This window comes from Oncorhynchus keta, chromosome 30, assembly GCF_023373465.1.
Source record: "Oncorhynchus keta strain PuntledgeMale-10-30-2019 chromosome 30, Oket_V2, whole genome shotgun sequence".
NCBI lineage: Eukaryota > Metazoa > Chordata > Actinopteri > Salmoniformes > Salmonidae > Oncorhynchus > Oncorhynchus keta.
Genome location: NC_068450.1, coordinates 4704290 through 4725339, shown reverse-complemented (window position 1 = coordinate 4725339; position 21050 = coordinate 4704290). Strand labels below are relative to the sequence as shown.

At 44.9% G+C, this 21050-nt stretch overlaps 1 protein-coding gene across 1 annotated transcript in view; it reads right to left on the bottom strand.

Moving 5' to 3' along the window:
- Window positions 1-583: 583 nt before the first annotated feature.
- Window positions 584-21050, bottom strand: part of LOC127913710 (netrin receptor UNC5A-like) — a 435702-nt gene continuing 415235 nt past the window's right edge. The window contains exons 14-16 of the mRNA XM_052486952.1: window positions 10864-11028; window positions 10360-10544; window positions 584-1030 (exon numbers count right to left, since the gene is read on the bottom strand). Of these exons, the coding sequence (XP_052342912.1) occupies window positions 865-1030; window positions 10360-10544; window positions 10864-11028 (516 nt within the window). The 3' untranslated portion in view covers window positions 584-864. The remainder of the gene's footprint in view (window positions 1031-10359; window positions 10545-10863; window positions 11029-21050) is intronic.

Sequence of the window (21050 nt, the reverse complement as noted above, 5' to 3'; positions counted from 1 at the left end):
GGGTAGATCTAACATAACATACATGAACCCAGCTCCCTCCCAGGTCCTGCTTTCTCCAGACATCTGGGTTCTGAATGGAGGCATGGGGTAGATCTAACATAACATACATGAACCCAGCTCCCTCCCAGGTCCTGCTTTCTCCAGACATCTGGGTTCTGAATGGAGGCATGGGGTAGATCTAACATAACATACATGAACCCAGCTCCCTCCCAGGTCCTGCTTTCTCCAGACATCTGGGTTCTGAATGGAGGCATGGGGTAGATCTAACATAACATATATGAACCCAGCTCCCTCCCAGGTCCTGCTTTCTCCAGACATCTGGGTTCTGAATGGAGGCGTGGGATAGATCTAACATAACATACATGAACCCAGCTCCCTCCCAGGTCCTGCTTTCTCCAGACATCTGGGTTCTGAATGGAGGCATGGGGTAGATCTAACATAACATACATGAACCCTGTTCCCAAATCCTGCTTCTGTTTAGCTCCTCTTGTCTCAGAGAGGAGAGAGAGGGGGAGTGTTTTGTTCTTCTCTCCTCTCTTGTAGAGGAGGAGAGAGAGAGGGGTAGTGTTCCATTCTTCTCTCCTCTCTTGTAGAGGAGGGGAGAGAGAGGGGGAGTGTTCCATTCTTCTCTTCTCTCTTGTAGAGGAGGGGAGAGAGAGGGGGAGTGTTCCATTCTCCTCTCCTCTCTTGAAGAGGAGGGGAGAAAGGGGGGGGCGTTCTCCTCTCTTGTCTGTATATTCTACCCTGTTCCAGTCCTCTCTCTGTTTAGGGGGCCAATCTCAAATGGCACCCTATTACCTAGTTGGTCACCTACTTTGGTGCACTATCTAGGGAATAGGGTGCAGTATTGGGACAAAGCCTGGGCTAGCACTCTCCGTCTGAGACCAGGAAGATCATAGCTTCCTGTTTCCCGATGTCGGCCATGACGGTGGCCAGCTGGTTCAGGTTTCCACTGTGGAAGTGTTGGGCCTCCCACAGATCCAGAATCACACTGGTGGGACTCGCCTTGGACGCAAAGAAACTCATGTGCCTGGAGGAGAGGAGAGGAGAGGAGAGGAGAGGAGAGGGAGGGAAGAAGAGAGGGGAAGAGGAGAGGAGAGGAGAGGAGAGGAGAGGAGAGGAGAGGAGAGGAGAGGAGAGGAGAGGAGAGGAGAGGAGAGGAGAGGGAAAGGAGGAGAGGAGAGGGAGAGGAGAGGAGAGGAGAGGAGAGGGAGATGAGAGGAGAGGAGGAGAGGAGAGGAGAGGAGAGGGGAAGAGGAGGAGAGGAGGGAGAGGAGAGGAGAGGAGAAGGAGAAGGAGAGGAGAGGGAAAGGAGAGGAGAGGAGGAGGAGAGGAAAGGAGAGGAGAGGAGAGGGAAGGAGAAGGAGAGGAGAGAGAGGAGAGGAGAGGAGAGGAGAGGAGAGGAGAGGAGAGGAGAGGAGGAAGGAGAAGGAGAGGAGAGGAGAGGAGAGGGAGAGGAGAGGAGAGGAGAGGAGAGGAGAAGGAAGGAGAGGAGAGGAGAGGAGAGGAGAAGGAGAGGAGAGGAGAGGGAGAGGGAGATGAGAGGAGAGGAAAGGAGAGGGATAGAAGAGGAGAGGAGAGGAGAGGAGAGGAGAGGAGAGGAAAGGAGAGGGAGAGAGGAGAGGAGAGGAGAGGAGAGGAGAGGAGAGGAGAGGAGAGGAGGGGAAGAGAGATATTAATTTTCGTTATTAATTTGATATCTCGTACAGTGAATTAATCCAGCCATGTTGTCTCTTGTCCTATGTTGAAGTGTCCTTCCCCCATGTTGTCTCTTGTCCTATGTTGAAGTGTCCTTCCCCCAATACTGTGTAATGTGATGATCAACCATCAAGTTACTAACGTACTCTGTGTTCCTCTTCATCCCTACTATACAATACAATAATACACAACATACAATACTACACACCATACTATACTACACCACACAACATACAATACTATACAACACACTATACTATACAACACACTATACTACACAACATGCAGTACTATACAACACACTATACTACACTATACTACACACCATACTATACTACACAACATGCAGTACTAAACTACACACTATACCACACTAAACTACACACTATACCACACTAAGCTACACACTATACTACACACGATACTACACACAACTGCACACTATACTACACCATACCACACACTATACTACACTATACTACACTATACTACACACTATACTACACAGCATACTATACTATATACCACACCATACACAATACTATACTATACCACCCACTATACTACACTACACACTATACTACACGATGCTACGCTACACACCATACTACACTACACACTATACTACACTATACTACGCTACACACCATGCCACACTACACAATATACTAATAATAATAATAATAATATATGCCATTTAGCTGACGCTTTTATCCAAAGCGACTTACAGTCATGTGTGCATACATTCTACGTATTCTACGTACTACACTATACTACCTTACACACGCTACACACCATGCCACACTACACAATATACTACACTATACTACCTTACACACGCTACACACCATGCCACACTACACAATATACTACACTATGCTACGTTGCACACTATTCTATGTAACACACTATACTACACTATACTACACCACACACTATACTACACTATACTACACCATACACTATACTACACCACACACTATACTACACACCACACTATACATTTACATTACATTTAAGTCATTTAGCAGACGCTCTTATCCAGAGCGACTTACAAGTTGGTGCATTCACCTATACTACACCACACACTATACTACACTATACTACACCACACATTATACTACACACCACACTATACTACACTATACTACACCACACATTATACTACACACCACACTATACTACACTATACTACACCACACATTATACTACACACCACACTATACTACACTATACTACACCACACATTATACTACACACCACACTATACTACACTATACTACACCACACATTATACTACACTATACTACACCACACATTATACTACACCACACACTATACTACACTATACTACAAACACTATACTACACTATACTACACCACACATAAATACTACACCACACACTATTACACCAAACTATCACTATAATGACCACACATTATACTACACCACACACTATACTACATATTCTACAACACATTATACTACAGACCACACTATACTACACTATACTACACCACATTATACTACACCACACACTATACTACAATACTAACCACACACTATACTACACCACACACTATACTACACTATACTACACCACACATTATACTACAGACCACACTATACTACACTATACTACACCACACATTATACTACACCACACACTATACTACACTATACTACACCACACATTATACTACACACCACACTATACTACACTATACTACACCACACATTATACTACACCACACACTATACTACACTATACTACACCACACATTATACTACACCACACACTATACTACACTATACTACACCACACATTATACTACACCACACACTATACTACACCACACATTATACTACACCACACATTATACTACACCACACACTATACTACACTATACTACACCACACATTATACTACACCACACACTATACTACACCACACACTATACTACACTATACTACACCACACATTATACTACACCACACACTATACTACACTATACTACACCACACATTATACTACACCACACACTATACTACACTACACCACACATTATACTACACCACACACTATACTACACTATACTACACCACACATTATACTACACCACACACTATACTACACTATACTACACCACACATTATACTACACCACACACTATACTACACCACACACTATACTACACCACACACTACACTACACTATACTACACCACACATTATACTACACCACACACTATACTACACTATACTACACCACACATTATACTACACCACACACTATACTACACTATACTACACCACACATTATACTACACACCACACTATACTACACCACACTATACTACACTATACTACACCCCACATTATACTACACCACACACTATACTACACTATACTACATGATACTATACTGCACTGTACTACGCAGCACACTACACAACACTATGCGGTAAAACTGTTATGTATTGTCATACCAGTGGTATACGGTCTGATATACTACAGCTTTCTACAGCAGTCTATAATATATGATACATCTGCATTCCTTCAGTTAGGACCCATCCTTTTTGCATTTCATTATAAAAGTGTCCATTAATCCAACATAAATCACTGTTAAGGGATTTTTAAAAATCAATAATGACTAATTATGTTATTATTATTACATTTCTATCAAGACTGAATAATCAGAATACTATTATGTTACTGTATAGATGTATGAATTTTCTTTTAACCTTAGTACTGAATATAATGTGTGTAAATATAATCAAGAATTAGAACAATGACTGTCTGTTCCTTGGTAGAAATGAATGAACTTATCGTCAGACTGGCTAGAATGCTTATCTACACAGGAGGACCTTGGCTCGGTCATAAATTATATTAAATTGGTAGGGAGACGATGTGGGAAGGCTTGAGATACTGCCTTTGTTCCAGGTTGGGAGAAGAGACGGGACAGTTCGAAAACTAATGACGTCATTTTCAGTTTATAACGGTGGTAATAGTGGTCCTTCTGTAGCTCAGTTGGTAGAGCATGGCGCTTGTAACGCCAGGGTAGTGGGTTCGATTCCCGCGACCACCCATACGTAGAATGTATGCACACATGACAGTAAGTCGCTTTGGATAAAAGCGTCTGCTAAATGGCATATATTATTATATAACCTGTGGTAAACTGTATCGTGTTCAGTACTCTCGAGAATAAACGCTGCTGATTGGTTTAGAGACTGGTCTCAGTCCATTTTATGCAAATAAGGGTCGTACAAATTCTTAGGAGTGGACAGAGTGTTAAATTGAATTAGTTAAATAAAACACAAAGGAATTTAATTCCTGTAACAATCAATCGCACATAAAACCTTTTAATAAATCCCATGAAGAACGTTGACATTTAAGTAGGAAATGAACTTTTCTGCTTCCAGGCCGTGACCTTTCGGATCAAACCCCCGAAACCAATCAATAGGCCTAGATACAGTGACCTCACTGTCCCTTCCTCACATGTTGCCTGCGTCCCAACTGGCACCCTATTCCCTATATAGTGCACTACTTTTTAACGAGAGCCTTATTGAGGGACTCACTATGGACCCCGGCCAGAAGTAGTGCACCGTAGAGGGATTGAATAGGGTGCGGTTTGGGACACAGCCCCTTCAAGCTCAGTAGTGTATGTGATGTTGGAGGATGACAGCTGCTAGTATCTTCCTCCCAGAGGTATCTGGAGTGGCTTGTTCCATGTAATGGCCTTTCTCTGATCCTCTACTGTCTAGGGATTTAAGGGTTGTTGTGTGCCACTTCAAGCTGAGGGGAGGGCGGGGGGGGGGACTAGCCTAGAGGTTGGGGTAAGAGGGTTGGGGGGTCAGAGTGTGAGGAGATGTTGAGGGTAGAGGAAGACCAGCAAGCCTTTCAAGTCCTTCAGCTTCACCTTGAGAACGGTTGGATAGGGAGCACAGCTAGACTTTTGTAATTCTCCACTCTCTCCTGCTACCCTACTGCAGTGAAAATCACTTCAAGTCAAGTGTTCAAAGCGTGTGTGTGTGTGTGTGTGTGTGTGTGTGTGTGTGTGTGTGTGTGTGTGTGTGTGTGTGTGTGTGTGTGTGTGTGTGTGTGTGTGTGTGTGTGTGTGTGTGTGTGTGTTTGGACATCAAACAGACAGGCAGGCAGGTGAGAGAAAGTACTGTATTGTATTATACGGTAACACATCACCTCACCATCCCAGCCGACATACAGGGCCACAGCTAACAGGCTCACAGCTAACAGGGCCACAGCTAACAGGCTCACAGCTAACAGGCTCACAGCTAACAGGGCCACAGCTAACAGGGCCACAGATAACAGGCTCACAGCTAACAGGGCCACAGCTAACAGGGCCACAGCTAACAGGCTCACAGCTAACAGGCTCACAGCTAACAGGCTCACAGCTAACAGGGCCCACAGCTAACAGGGCCACAGCTAACAGGGCCACAGCTAACAGGGCCACAGCTAACAGGCTCACAGCTAACAGGGCCACAGCTAACAGGCTCACAGCTAACAGGGCCACAGCTAACCGGGCCACAGCTAACAGGCTCACAGCTAACAGGGCCACAGCTAACAGGGCCCACAGCTAACAGGCCCACAGCTAACGGAGCCACAGCTAACGGGCCCACAGCTAACGGGCCCACAGCTAACAGGCTCACAGCTAACAGGCTCACAGCTAACAGAGCCACAGCTAACAGGCTCACAGCTAACAGGGCCACAGCTAACAGGGCCACAGCTAACAGGCTCACAGCTAACAGGGCCACAGCTAACAGGCTCACAGCTAACAGGCTCACAGCTAACAGGGCCATAGCTAACAGGGCCACAGATAACAGGCTCACAGCTAACAGGCTCACAGCTAACGGGGCCCACAGCTAACAGGGCCACAGCTAACAGGGCCACAGCTAACAGGGCCACAGCTAACAGGCTCACAGCTAACAGGGCCACAGCTAACAGGCTCACAGCTAACAGGGCCACAGCTAACCAGGCCACAGCTAACAGGCTCACAGCTAACAGGGCCACAGCTAACGGGGCCCACAGCTAACGGGCCCACAGCTAACGGGGCCACAGCTAACGGGCCCACAGCTAACGGGCCCACAGCTAACAGGCTCACAGCTAACAGGCTCACAGCTAACAGGCTCACAGCTAACAGGGCCACAGCTAACAGGCTCACAGCTAACAGGGTCACAGCTAACAGGGCCACAGCTAACAGGCTCACAGCTAACAGGGCCACAGCTAACAGGCTCACAGCTAACAGGGCCACAGCTAACAGGGCCACAGCTAACAGGGCCCACAGCTAACAGGGCCCACAGCTAACAGGGCCACAGCTAACAGGGCCACAGCTAACAGGGCCCACAGCTAACAGGGCCACAGCTAACAGGGCCACAGCTAACAGGGCCCACAGCTAACAGGGCCACAGCTAACAGGGCCACAGCTGAGTCCAGGATGGTAGTAAACTGTACAAGTGAACCAATATGTTTAAATTGTCATAAAGAAAGGACTGTGTGGAGATTACAATGTGTTTTTCACATTACAGGGTGAAACATCAGCTTACAGTATCTGGTGTACTGCAGAAACAGCCTTTCACATCACACTGTTCTGTATAGTAGAGAGAAACAATCAAATATTGACGTTTGATGTTTTATCGATTGGTCACGTTTACCTCTGCCTGCTGGTATTCACACACACACACACACACACACACACACACACACACACACACACACACACACACACACACACACACACACACACACACACACACACACACACACACACACACACACACACACACGCCCCTTTAAGTTCCCAGACTGCCCCTTTAAGATCCCAGACTGCTCCTTTAAGATCCCAGACTGCCCCTTTAAGATCCCAGACTGCCCCTTTAAGATCCCAGACTGCCCCTTTAAGATCCCAGACTGCCCCTTTAAGATCCCAGACTGCCCCTTTAAGATCCCAGACTGCCCCTTTAAGATCCCAGACTGCCCCTTTACCTGACAGAAGACACGTTCCTTTAAGGGAACTAAATGGGAATGGATTAGGTTGAGGCAATCAGGGCTAATTGGACCTGTACTGAGCCAATCAGGGATAATTGGACCTGTACTGAGCCAATCAGAGATAATTGGACCTGTTCTGCACCAGGCCAATGTGTAATTAATGAAGGTAAATCCAGCTGATGAGACAAGTGTAGCTAATAGACTTCATTACCAGGAGGAAGTTACATTGGAAGGTAATAGACTTCACTGGGCCAAATTAGCTGTGTAAAATAATGTTAAATTGGAGAGGCATCGGCCCAGTCCCAAACCAATATAGAATATCTGTACCGAGGCCCAGTCCCAAACCAATATAGAATATCTGTACCTAGGCCCAAACCAATATAGAATATCTGTACCTAGGCCCAGTCCCAAACCAATATAGAATCTCTGTACCTAGGCCCAGTCCCAAACCAATATAGAATCTCTGTACCTAGGCCCAGTCCCAAACCAATATAGAATCTCTGTACCTAGGCCCAGTCCCAAACCAATATAGAATATCTGTACCTAGGCCCAAACCAATATAGAATATCTGTACCTAGGCCCAGTCCCAAACCAATATAGAATCTCTGTACCTAGGCCCAGTCCCAAACCAATATAGAATCTCTGTACCTAGGCCCAGTCCCAAACCAATATAGAATCTCTGTACCTAGGCCCAGTCCCAAACCAATATGGAATATCTGTACCTAGGCCCAGTCCCAAAGCAATATAGAATATCTGTACCTAGGCCCAGTCCCAAACCAATATGGAATATCTGTACCTAGGCCCAGTCCCAAACCAATATAGAATCTCTGTACCTAGGCCCAGTCCCAAACCAATATAGAATCTCTGTACCTAGGCCCAGTCCCAAACCAATATAGAATCTCTGTACCTAGGCCCAGTCCCAAACCAATATAGAATCTCTGTACCTAGGCCCAGTCCCAAACCAATATAGAATCTCTGTACCTAGGCCCAGTCCCAAAGCAATATAGAATCTCTGTACCTAGGCCCAGTCCCAAAGCAATATAGAATCTCTGTACCTAGGCCCAGTCCCAAACCAATATAGAATATCTGTACCTAGGCCCAGTCCCAAAGCAATATAGAATCTCTGTACCTAGGCCCAGTCCCAAACCAATATGGAATATCTGTACCTAGGCCCAGTCCCAAACCAATATAGAATCTCTGTACCTAGGCCCAGTCCCAAACCAATATAGAATATCTGTACCTAGGCCCAGTCCCAAAGCAATATAGAATATCTGTACCTAGGCCCAGTCCCAAGCCAATATGGAATATCTGTACCTAGGCCCAGTCCCAAAGCAATATATAATATCTGTACCTAGGCCCAGTCCCAAACCAATATATAATATCTGTACCTAGGCCCAGTCCCAAACCAATATAGAATATCTGTACCTAGGCCCAGTCCCAAACCAATATAGAATCTCTGTACCTAGGCCCAGTCCCAAAGCAATATAGAATCTCTGTACCTAGGCCCAGTCCCAAACCAATATAGAATCTCTGTACCTAGTCCCAGTCCCAAAGTAATATAGAATCTCTGTACCTAGACCCAGTCCCAAACCAATATAGAATCTCTGTACCTAGGCCCAGTCCCAAACCAATATAGAATCTCTGTACCTAGGCCCAGTCCCAAACCAATATAGAATCTCTGTACCTAGGCCCAGTCCCAAACCAATATAGAATCTCTGTACCTAGGCCCAGTCCCAAAGCAATATAGAATCTCTGTACCTAGTCCCAGTCCCAAACCAATATAGAATATCTGTACCTAGGCCCAGTCCCAAAGGGTTAGTTACCTGTCCAGTTTGAGTCTCTAGTTTAGGGTCTGCGGTTAGGGTTAGTTACCTGTCCAGTTTGAGTCTCTAGTTTAGGGTCTGTGGTTAGGGTTAGTTACCTGTCCAGTTTGAGTCTCTAGTTTAGGGTCTGTGGTTAGGGTTAGTTACCTGTCCAGTTTGAGTCTCTAGTTTAGGGTCTGTGGTTAGGGTTAGTTACCTGTCCAGCTTGAGTCTCTGGGCCAACAGTCTCCAATCGGCCCCGTTGGGACAAGGTTAGGGTTAGGGTTAGTTACCTGTCTAGTTTGAGTCTCTAGTTTAGGGTCTGTGGTTAGGGTTAGTTACCTGTCCAGTTTGAGTCTCTGGGCCAACAGTCTCCAATCTGCCCCATTGGGACAAGGTTAGGTTTAGGGTTAGTTACCTGTCCAGTTTGAGTCTCTGGGCCAACAGTCTCCCATCGGCCCCGTTGGGACAAGGTTAGGGTTAGGGTTAGTTACCTGTCCAGTTTGAGTCTCTGGGCCAACAGTCTCCAATTGGCCCCGTTGGGACAAGGTTAGGGTTAGTTACCTGTCCAGTTTGAGTCTCTGGGCCAACAGTCTCCAATCGGCCCCGTTGGGACAATGTTAGGGTTAGTTACCTGTCCAGTTTGAGTCTCTGGGCCAACAGTCTCCAATCAGCCCCGTTGGGACAAGGTTAGGGTTAGGGTTAGTTACCTGTCCAGTTTGAGTCTCTGGGCCAACAGTCTCCAATCAGCCCCGTTGGGACAAGGTTAGGGTTAGGGTTAGTTACCTGTCCAGTTTGAGTCTCTGGGCCAACAGTCTCCAATCGGCCCCGTTGGGACAAGGTTAGGGTTAGTTACCTGTCCAGTTTGAGTCTCTGGGCCAACAGTCTCCAATCGGCCCCGTTGGGACAAGGTGTATCCAGGCTGCTGCAGATCTTCTGCCTGATGAGATAGGGGATCTGGAAAGCACTGGGTCCTGCTAGAGCTGAGCCGCTAGGGTTATTGTCCATCAGCAGGAACTCCGGGTCCAGGGGTCGACTGTCCTATAGGACCAGAGGAATATAGAAAGGGTTATTATAGGAACATATAGAGATGAACACAAAGAGAAAGTTCACAGCCAAACATGTCCTGTTTAGCTACGAGCCATGAAATGATACAGTCCAGGAGACTGATGTCTTCTTATGTCATATGAACCAAATAAAAACAGGATTAGAGTGTAGAGAGTAGCAGCCGCACGCACACATACTAAATAACTGTACATTGTTAAGAGCCAGAAAAGAGTCCCATCTCTTTGGATAACAGATCAACACCTATCCCGGAGAGGCACATTGTGAAACACATCGTATGTGACCTGAGTGTTACCTTGGCGATGTTGAAGTCGAGACCGAAGCTCTGTCCCTCTCCCTCTACCTGCCAGACACACAGCTGACAGGTGAGCTCACAGGTGCTGAGGTTGAGCCGCTCCAGGGTGAAGGTACAGTGGAGGAACCGCTGGGAACCGTTCCAGATGTGGTAGAACGGGATCTCCTAGAGGACAAGAACACAACATGGACCACTATAAAAGGTTCCAGATGTGGTAGAAAGGGATCTCCTAGAGGACAAGAACACAACATGGACCATTATAAAAGGTTCCAGATGTGGTAGAATGGGATCTCCTAGAGGACAACAACACAACATGGACCATTATAAAAGGTTCCAGATGTGGTAGAATGGGATCTCCTAGAGGACAAGAACACAACATGGACCACTATAAAAGGTTCCAGATGTGGTAGAATGGGATCTCCTAGAGGACAACAACACAACATGGACCATTATAAAAGGTTCCAGATGTGGTAGAATGGGATCTCCTAGAGGACAACAACACAACATGGACCATTATAAAAGGTTCCAGATGTGGTAGAATGGGATCTCCGAGAGGACAAGAACACAACATGGACCATTATAAAAGGTTCCAGATGTGGTAAAATGGGATCTCCTAGAGGACAAGAACACAACATGGACCATTATAAAATGTTCCAGATGTGGTAAAATGGGATCTCCTAGAGGACAAGAACACAACATGGACCACTATAAAAGGTTCCAGATGTGGTAAAATGGGATCTCCTAGAGGACAACAACACAACATGGACCACTATAAAAGTTTCCAGATGTGGTAAAATGGGATCTCCTAGAGGACAAGAACACAACATGGACCATTATAAAAGGTTTCAGATGCGACTAGCTGCCCCGTATGAGGGTATGAGAGGGTATGAGAGTATGAGAGGGTATGAGAGTATCAGGGTATGAGAGTATGAGGGTATGAGAGTGAGAGGGTATGAGGGTATGAGAGAGGGTATGAGGGTATGAGAGGGTATGAGGGTATGATGAGGGTATGAGAGTATGAGGGTATGAGGGTATGAGAGTATGAGGGTATGAGGGTATGAGGAGTATGAGAGGGTATGAGGGTATGAGAGGGTATGAGAGGGTATGAGGGTATGAGGGTAGAGAGTATGAGAGGGTATGAGGGTATGAGAGTATGAGGGTATGAGGGTATGAGGGTATGAGGGTATGAGAGGGTATGAGAGTATGAGATATTAGTGATGAAAGACAGAGACCCAAATGAGGGTTTGAAATAAGAGATGTGCTGGGTATGAGAGGACAGTTAACATGAGAGTATGAAAGTAAAAGAGGGTATTCTGATGGATTATGAAGTACATGAAGGGTATGATAACGTTTTGACCCCAAATAGGGTTTTAAAGTGACTAGCTTTTAATAGCAAAACTATGAGCAGTATGAGGATATGAGAGCTCTTTATGACCAGTCAGGTATGAGCTGATGACCGATAGAGGGTATTCATGACTAAGACTTTCTCCATCAGGGTATGTTGCTCCATATTCATGTCTCAGAGAAGCATGAGGTAAGGCAGAGGTATGAGTATCAGGCAAAATGAGAGGGTATGAGAGATGAGGGTATGAGAGTATGAGGGGTATGGGTATGAGAGAGAGATATGAGAGTAGAGGGGGTAATGAGAGTATGAGGGTATGAGAGAGATGAGAGAGTATGGGGGTAATAGAGATGAGGTATGAGAGAGAGGGTATGAGAGTATGGGGGTAACAGAGAGAGTATGAGAGGGTAGAGAGAGAGGGTAATAGAGAGATGAGAGAGAGTATGAGGGTAATGAGGGAGATAGAGAGAGGGGAGAGTAATGAGAGGGTATGAGAGTATGAGGGTATGAGAGTATGAGGGTATGAGAGTATGAGAGTATGAGAGGGTATGAGAGATGAGAGGGTATGAGAGAGTATGAGGGTATGAGAGTATGAGGGTAATGAGAGATGAGGGTATGAGAGAGAGGGTATGAGGTAACAGAGAGAGTGGGGGGTATGAGGGTAATATGAGAGAGATGAGAGAGAGAGGGGGGGTATGAGAGTATGAGGGTATGAGAGATATAGAAGAGGGTAGAGAGGGTATGAGGGTATGAGAGTATGAGGGGTATGAGAGTATGAGGGGGTATGAGAGAGGAGGGTAATGAGAGTAGAGGGTATGAGAGAGAGGGGGTAATAGAGAGAGGGTATGAGAGATAGAGAGTATGAGGTAATAGAGTATAATAGTATGAGAGGGGGGGTATGAGAGAGAGAGGGTATGAGGGTATGAGAGTATGAGAGGGTATGAGGGTATGAGAGTATGAGGGTATGAGGGTATGAGGGTATGAGGGTATGAGAGTATGAGGGTATGAGCAGGAACGTATCATTATCTTAGTTGACTTATATTAGTGAAGAAAGACAGGTACCCAAATATCCTGGTTTGTAAATAAGTAGATGTGCTGGTCGTTGAGTAGGACAGTTAACATTCTGAGAGAGAAAGAAAAGCAGGTCTCTATTCTGAATGGATTATGAATACATGAAGCTCCCATAACGTTTTCACCCCAAATATCTTTTTAAAGTGACTAGCTTTTAATAGCAGAACTATAGCAGAACTTGATGTGATACCGAAGCTCTTTATAAACCAGTCAGGTACCAGCTGACTGACCGATAGAATTTATTCATGACTAAGACTTTCTCCATCACACCCTGTTGCTCCATATTCATGTCTCAGAGAAGCACTGAGGTAAGGCAGAGGTACAGTACGTCAGGCAAAATGAGACCGAAACTCGCAGAGGGGTAAGGTGAGAGAGAGTGGGGGGTAACAGAGAGAGGGGGGTAACAGAGAGAGATAGAGAGAGAGAGGGGGTAATAGAGCGAGATAGAGAGAGGGGGTAATAGAGAGAGGGGGGTAATAGTGAGAGAGGGGGGTAAGAGAGAGGGGGGTAATAGTGAGAGAGAGGGGGGTAACAGAGAGAGAGAGAGGGGGTAATAGAGAGAGGGGGGGTAATAGAGAGAGATAGAGAGAGGGGGGTAATAGAGAGAGGGGGTGTAACAGAGAGAGAGGGGGGTAATAGAGAGAGAGAGAGGGGGTAATAGAGAGAGGGGGTAATAGAGAGGGGGGTAAATAGAGAGAGGGGTAATAAGAGAGGGGAGTAATAGAGAGAGGGGGTAAGAGAGAGAGAGGGGGGGGTAATAGAGAGAGAGGGGGTAATAGTGAGAGAGAGGGGGTAATAGAGAGAGAGGGGGTAATAGAGAGAGATAGTAAGAGAGGGGGGTAATAGAGAGTAAGAGAGAGGGGGTAATAGAGAGATAGAGAGAGGGTAATAAGAGAGATAGAGAGGGGGGTGTAACAGAGAGAGGGGGTAAAGTGAGAGAGGGGGTAATAGTGAGAGAGAGGGGGTAATAGTGAGAGAGAGGGGGGTAATAGTGAGAGATAGAGGGGGGGTAATAGAGAGAGAGAGAGAGAGGGGGTACTAGAGAGAGAGAGAGGGGGTAATAGTGAGAGATAGAGGGAGGGGGTAAAGTGAGAGAGAGAGAGGGGGTAATAGTGAGAGAGAGAGGGGGTATTAGAGGTAGAGAGAGGGGGTATCGTGAGAGTTAGAGACAGGTAATAGAGAGGGGGGTAGTGAGAGAGGGGGTAATAGAGGTAATAGAGAGAGAGAGGGTAAAAGAGTTAAAAGAGAAGAGAGAGGGGGTAATAGTGAGAGATAGAGAGAGGGTATTAGAGGAGAGAGAGAGGGGGTAATAGTGAGAGTTAGAGGGGGTAATAGAGAGTAGAGAGAGAGGGGGTAATAGTGAGAGAGAGAGGTATTAGAGGTAGAGAGAGAGGGGGTAATAGAGAGTTAGAGGGGGTAATAGAGTAGAGATAGAGGGGGTAATAGAGAGATAGAGAGTTATTAGGGTAAGAGAGAGGGGGTAATAGTGAGAGATAGAGAGGGTAATAGAGAGATAGAGGGGGTAATAGTGAGAGATAGAGGGGGTAATAGTGAGATATAGAGAGAGGTATTAGAGGTAGAGAGAGAGAGTGGGGGGTAATAGTGAGAGATAGAGAGAGGGTAATAGAGAGAGATAGAGCGGGGTAATAGTGAGAGATAGAGAGAGGTATTAGAGGTAGAGAGAGAGGGGGGGTAATAGTGAGAGATAGAGAGAGGTATTAGAGGTAGAGAGAGGGGGGGGTAATAGTGAGAGATAGAGAGAGGTATTAGAGGTAGAGAGAAGGGGGGTAATCGTGAGAGATAGAGAGAGAGGGGGGGGTAATAGTGAGAGATAGAGAGAGGTATTAGAGGTAGAGAGAGAGGGGGTTAATAGTGAGAGTTAGAGAGAGGTATTAGAGGTAGAGAGAGAGGGGGGTAATAGTGAGAGATAGAGAGAGGTATTAGAGGTAGAGAGAGAGGGGGGGTAATAGTGAGAGATAGAGAAATGTATTAGAGGTAGAGAGAGAGGGGGGTAATAGTGAGAGATAGAGAGAGGTATTAGAGGTAGAGAGAGAGAGGGGGGTAATAGTGAGAGATAGAGAGAGGTATTAGAGGTAGAGAGAGAGGGGGGTAATAGTGAGAGTTAGAGACAGGAGTTAGAGAGAGAGGGGGGTAATAGTGAGAGTTAGAGACAGGTATTAGAGGTAGAGAGAGAGGGGGGGGGTAATAGTGAGAGATAGAGAGAGGTTTTAGAGGTAGAGAGAGAGAGAGAGAGGGGGTAATAGTGAGAGATAGAGAGAGGTATTAGAGGTAGAGAGGGGGGGGTAATAGTGAGAGATAGAGAGGGGTATTAGAGGTAGAGAGAGAGAGAGAGGTATTAGAGGTATTAGAGAGAGAGAGGGGGGGGGGGTAATAGTGAGAGATAGAGAGAGGTATTAGAGAGAGGGGGTAATAGTGAGAGATAGAGAGAGGTATTAGAGGTAGAGAGAGAGGGGGGTAATAGTGAGAGATAGAGAGAGGTATTAGAGGTAGAGAGAGAGGGGGTAATAGTGAGAGATAGAGAGAGGTATTTGAGGTAGAGAGAGAGGGGGGTAATAGTGAGAGATGGAGAGAGGTATTAGAGGTAGAGAGAGAGGGGGGGTAATAGTGAGAGATAGAGGTATTAGAGGTAGAGAGAGAGAGGGGGGTAAGTGAGAGATAGAGAGAGGTAGGGCAGACAAATCCAGGGCCTTCACCAAGCATACAATATATACTAACTAGTTTCTAACTATTCATATATACTAACTAGTCTCTAACTATTCATATATATTAACTAGTATCTAACTATTCATATATACTAACTAGTATCTAACTATTCATATATGCTAACTAGTATCTAACCATTCATATATGCTAACTAGTATCTAACCATACATATAAATTAACTAGTATCTAACCATACAGTATATACTAACTAGTATCTAACCATACATATAAATTAACTAGTATCTAACTATTCTTAGAAATTAACTAGTATCTAACCATTCATATAAATTAACTAGTATCTAACTATTCATATATACTAACTAGTATCTAACTATTCTTATAAATTAACTAGTATCTAACCATACAGTATATACTAACTAGTATCTAACTATTCATATATACTAACTAGTATCTAACCATTCCTATAAATTAACTAGTATCTAACCATACAGTATATACTAACTAGTATCTAACCATTAATGTATACTAACGAGTATCTAACTATTCATATATACTAACTAGTATCTAACTATTCATATATTAACTAGTATCTAACCATTCATATATACTAACTAGTATCTAACTATTCTTATATACTAACTAGTCTCTAACTACTCATATATATTAACTAGTATCTAACCATTCATATATACTAACTAGTATCTAACTATTCATATATTAACTAGTATCTAACCATTCATATATACTAACTAGTATCTAACTATTATTATATACTAACTAGTCTCTAACTATTCATATATATTAACTAGTATCTAACCATTCATGTATACTAACTAGTATCTAACTATTCATATATACTAACTAGTATCTAACTATTCATATATTAACTAGTATCTAACCATTCATATATACTAACTAGTATCTAACTATTCTTATATACTAACTAGTCTCTAACTACTCATATATATTAACTAGTATCTAACCATTCATATATACTAACTAGTATCTAACTATTCATATATTAAGTAGTATCTAACCATTCATATATACTAACTAGTATCTAACTATTCTTATATACTAACTAGTCTCTAACTATTCATATATATTAACTAGTATCTAACCATTCATATATACTAACTAGTATCTAACTATTCATATATTAAGTAGTATCTAACCATTCATATATACTAACTAGTATCTAACTATTCTTATATACTAACTAGTCTCTAACTATTCATATATATTAACTAGTATCTAACCATTCATATATACTAACTAGTATCTAACCATTACCAGTCATTTCCCCTACAAATCAGCTGCGCTAGACAATCTGGACCCTCTCTTTCTACAATGATCTGCCGCCATTGTTGCAACCCCTATTACTAGCCTGTTCAACCTCTCTTTCATATCGTCTGAGATCCCCAAGGATTGGAAAGCTGCTGCAGGAGTCATCCCCCTCGTCGAAGGGGGGGACACTCTAGACCCAAACTAGGAGGGCCTGTTGTCCGGGCCTTTGGCAGTCTCTATGGGGGTTCCACAGGGTTCAATTCTCGGTCCGACTCTTTTCTCTGAATATATCAACGATGTCGCTCTCGCAGCTGGTGATTCTCTGATCCACCTCTACGCAGACGACAGCATTCTGTATACATCTGGCCCTTCTTTGGACACTGTGTTAACAAACCTCCAAACGAGCTTCAATGCCATACAACACTCCTTCCGTGGCCTCCAACTGCTCTTAAATGCAACCGATCGCTGCCCGCACCCGCCCGCCCTTCCAGCATCACTACTCAGGACGGTTCTGACTTAGAATATGTGGACAACTACAAATACCTAGGTGTCTGGTTAGACGTAAACTCTCCTTCCAGACTCACATCTCCAAACCAGATTAAATCTAGAATCGGCTTCCTATATCGCAACAAAGGCTCCTTCACTCATGCTGCCAAACATACCCTCGTAAAACTGACTATCCTACCGATCCTTGACTTCAGCAATGTAATTTACAAAATAGCCTCCCAACACTCTACTCAGCAACTTGGATGCAGTCTATCACAGTGCCATCCGTTTTATCACCAAAGCCCCATATACCACCCGCCACTGCGACCTGTATGCTCTCGTTGGCTGGCCCTCGCTTCATATTCGTTGCCAAACCCACTGGCTCCAGGTCAGCTATAAGTCTTTGCTAGGTAAAGCCCCGCCTTATCTCAGCTCACTGGTCACCATAGCAACACCCACCCATAGCACGCGCTCCAGCAGGTATATTGCACAGCCGCCTTTCCATCCAGTTCTCAGCTGCCAATGACTGGAACAAATAGCAAAAATCTCTGAAGCTGGAGACTCACATCTCCCTCACTAACTTTAAGCACCAGCTGTCAGAGCAGCTACCTGTACATAGCCCATCTGTAAATAGCCCATCCAACTATCTCATCCCCATTACTGTTATTTTTTTTTTGTTTCTTCTTTGCACCCCAGTACCTCTACTTACACATTCATCTTCTGCTCATCTATCACTCCAGTGTTTAATTGCTTAATTGTAACTATTTTGCCACTATGGCATATTTATTGCCTTACCTCCCTAATCTTACTTCATTTACACACACTGTACATAGACTTTGCTATTGTGTTATTGACTGTACGTTTGTTTACTCCATGTGTAACTCTGTGTTGTTGTTTGTGTCACACTGCTTTGCTTTATCTTGGCCAGGTCCCAGTTGTCAATGAGAACTTGTTCTCAACAGGCCTACCTGGTTAAATTAATTTGAAATTATTATTATTATTTTTTAAATTCAGAGGGGAGAGCAGCTGCAGAACTCACATGTGGCCAGATGGGGGCACTGTGACCCAGGCAGACAGGAGAGGAGCAGGTAAGAGAGAGAGAGAGAGAGGAAGTCTTCAGCAGCCCATAGAGGGAAGTCATCACTGAGAAGAGACTGACTCCTGTCCTAAATTACACCCTATTCCCTCCCGAGTGTGCGCAATGGTCTAAAGGCACTGCATCACAGTGCAAGAGGAGTCACTACAGTCCCTGGTTTGATTCCAGGCTGTATCACATCCGGCCGTGAGTGGGAGTCCCATAGGGCGGCGAATAATTGGTACAGAGTCGTCTGGGTTTGACTGGTGTAGGCCGTCATTGTAAATAAGATTTTGTTCTTAACTGACTTAAATAAATGATAAATAATAATATTGCACTACTATTGACCAGGGCCCATAGGGTGCAATCTGGGACTCAGGCTCTGTCTGTTCTAGTGTATTGTGCTTCTGCTACTGCTGCTGTTTGTTTTGGCACAAACACAGTATTCTCGTTAGGGACCTGCTGCTCTCAGACTAGGAGAGTTAGAGCCAGGAACTCACAGACACAGTATTCTCTTTAGGGACCTGCTGCTCTCAGACTAGGAGAGTTAGAGCCAGGAACTCACAGACACAGTATTCTCTTTAGAGACCTGCTGCTCTCAGACTAGGAGAGTTAGAGCCAGGAACTCACAGACACAGTATTCTCTTTAGGGACCTGCTGCAGGAGAGTTGGAGCCAGGAACTCACAGACACATAATTCTCTTTAGGGACCTGCTGCTCTCAGACTAGGAGAGTTAGAGCCAGGAACTCACAGACACAGTATTCTCTTTAGAGACCTGCTGCTCTCAGACTAGGAGAGTTAGAGCCAGGAACTCACAGACACAGTATTCTCGTTAGGGACCTGCTGCTTTCAGACTAGGAGAGTTAGACCTGTGTACTTTCTCTCTCTCTCTCTCTCTCTCTCTCTCTCTCTCTCTCTCTCTCTCTCTCTCTCTCTCTCTCTCTCTCTCTCTCTCTCTCTCTCTTTCTCTCTCTTCTCTCTCTCTCTCTTTCTATTTAATTATCTCTCTCTTGGTTCCTCCCTCCCCTCTCTGTCTTTCTGCTACCCCCCCCCCTCTCTCCTTATCCAGCTGTAGTAGGCCAAGCAAATGTGACGGAGAGGAGAGGGGGAGGGAGTAGGAGAGGGAGGGAGAGGGAGAGGGAGAGGGAGAGGGAGAGGGAGAGGGAGAGAGAGAGAGAGAGAGAGAGAGAGAGAGAGAGAGAGAGAGAGAGAGAGAGAGAGAGAGAGAGAGAGAGAGAGAGAGAGAGAGAGAGAGAGAAAAGAGGAGCTGTTGAGAGGCTCCAGGAGTCAGGATGTGAAGGTAGTTCCAGGTGTATTAATACACTCTTCTATATTTGATCTGAGCTCCCTTTGAGAGAAGCTCCTAGTAGAATCAATCAGACAGCAGCTGTGGAGGCTGCCACACACACACACACACACACACACACACACACACACACACACACACACACACACACACACACACACACACACACACACACACACACACACACACACACACACACACACACACACACACACACACACACACACACACACACACACACACAGTCCCCCCTCTCTGAAGGCACGGCATACTGATCCACTAAGCCTGAAGCAAGGCCACAATGGTTTTTAGGCAGAAGTCGTGCAAGTCCCTGACTCTCTCTCTCCAACTCCCTCTATCCTAGAAATATTTCAAATTATCAACGGAAGATAAACCCAGACAACATTCTATTAAAACTGCCTCAAAACCTGAACATTTCTGGAAAAGAACCACGAAGGGATCTTTATCTCAGGCAGCATTGAAGAGATTTGTGTCTCTAGCCATTTTTTAAAATGTGGTCAAAAGGCTTTGAGAACCTCATGTTGATTCGTTAAACCACCCGTGTACATTATAATCTGATAAATGACCAAAATATACTAGTTACCAAACACAGAGATAATGTCTGTCCCAAATTACATCATCTTCCCCACGTAGTCCACTAAGGGGGCCATAGGGCTCTATATAGGGCAGGGAGGACCAGGGGCTATATGGTTCTATATAGGGCAGGGAGGACCAGGGGCTATATGGCTAAATATAGGGCAGGGAGGACCAGGGGCTATATGGCTCTATATGGCAGGGAGGACCAGGGGCTATATGGCTCTATATAGGGCAGGGAGGAACAGGGGCTATATGGTTCTATATAGGGCAGGGAGGACCAGGGGCTATATGGCTCTATATAGGGCAGGGAGGACCAGGGGCTATATGGCTCTATATAG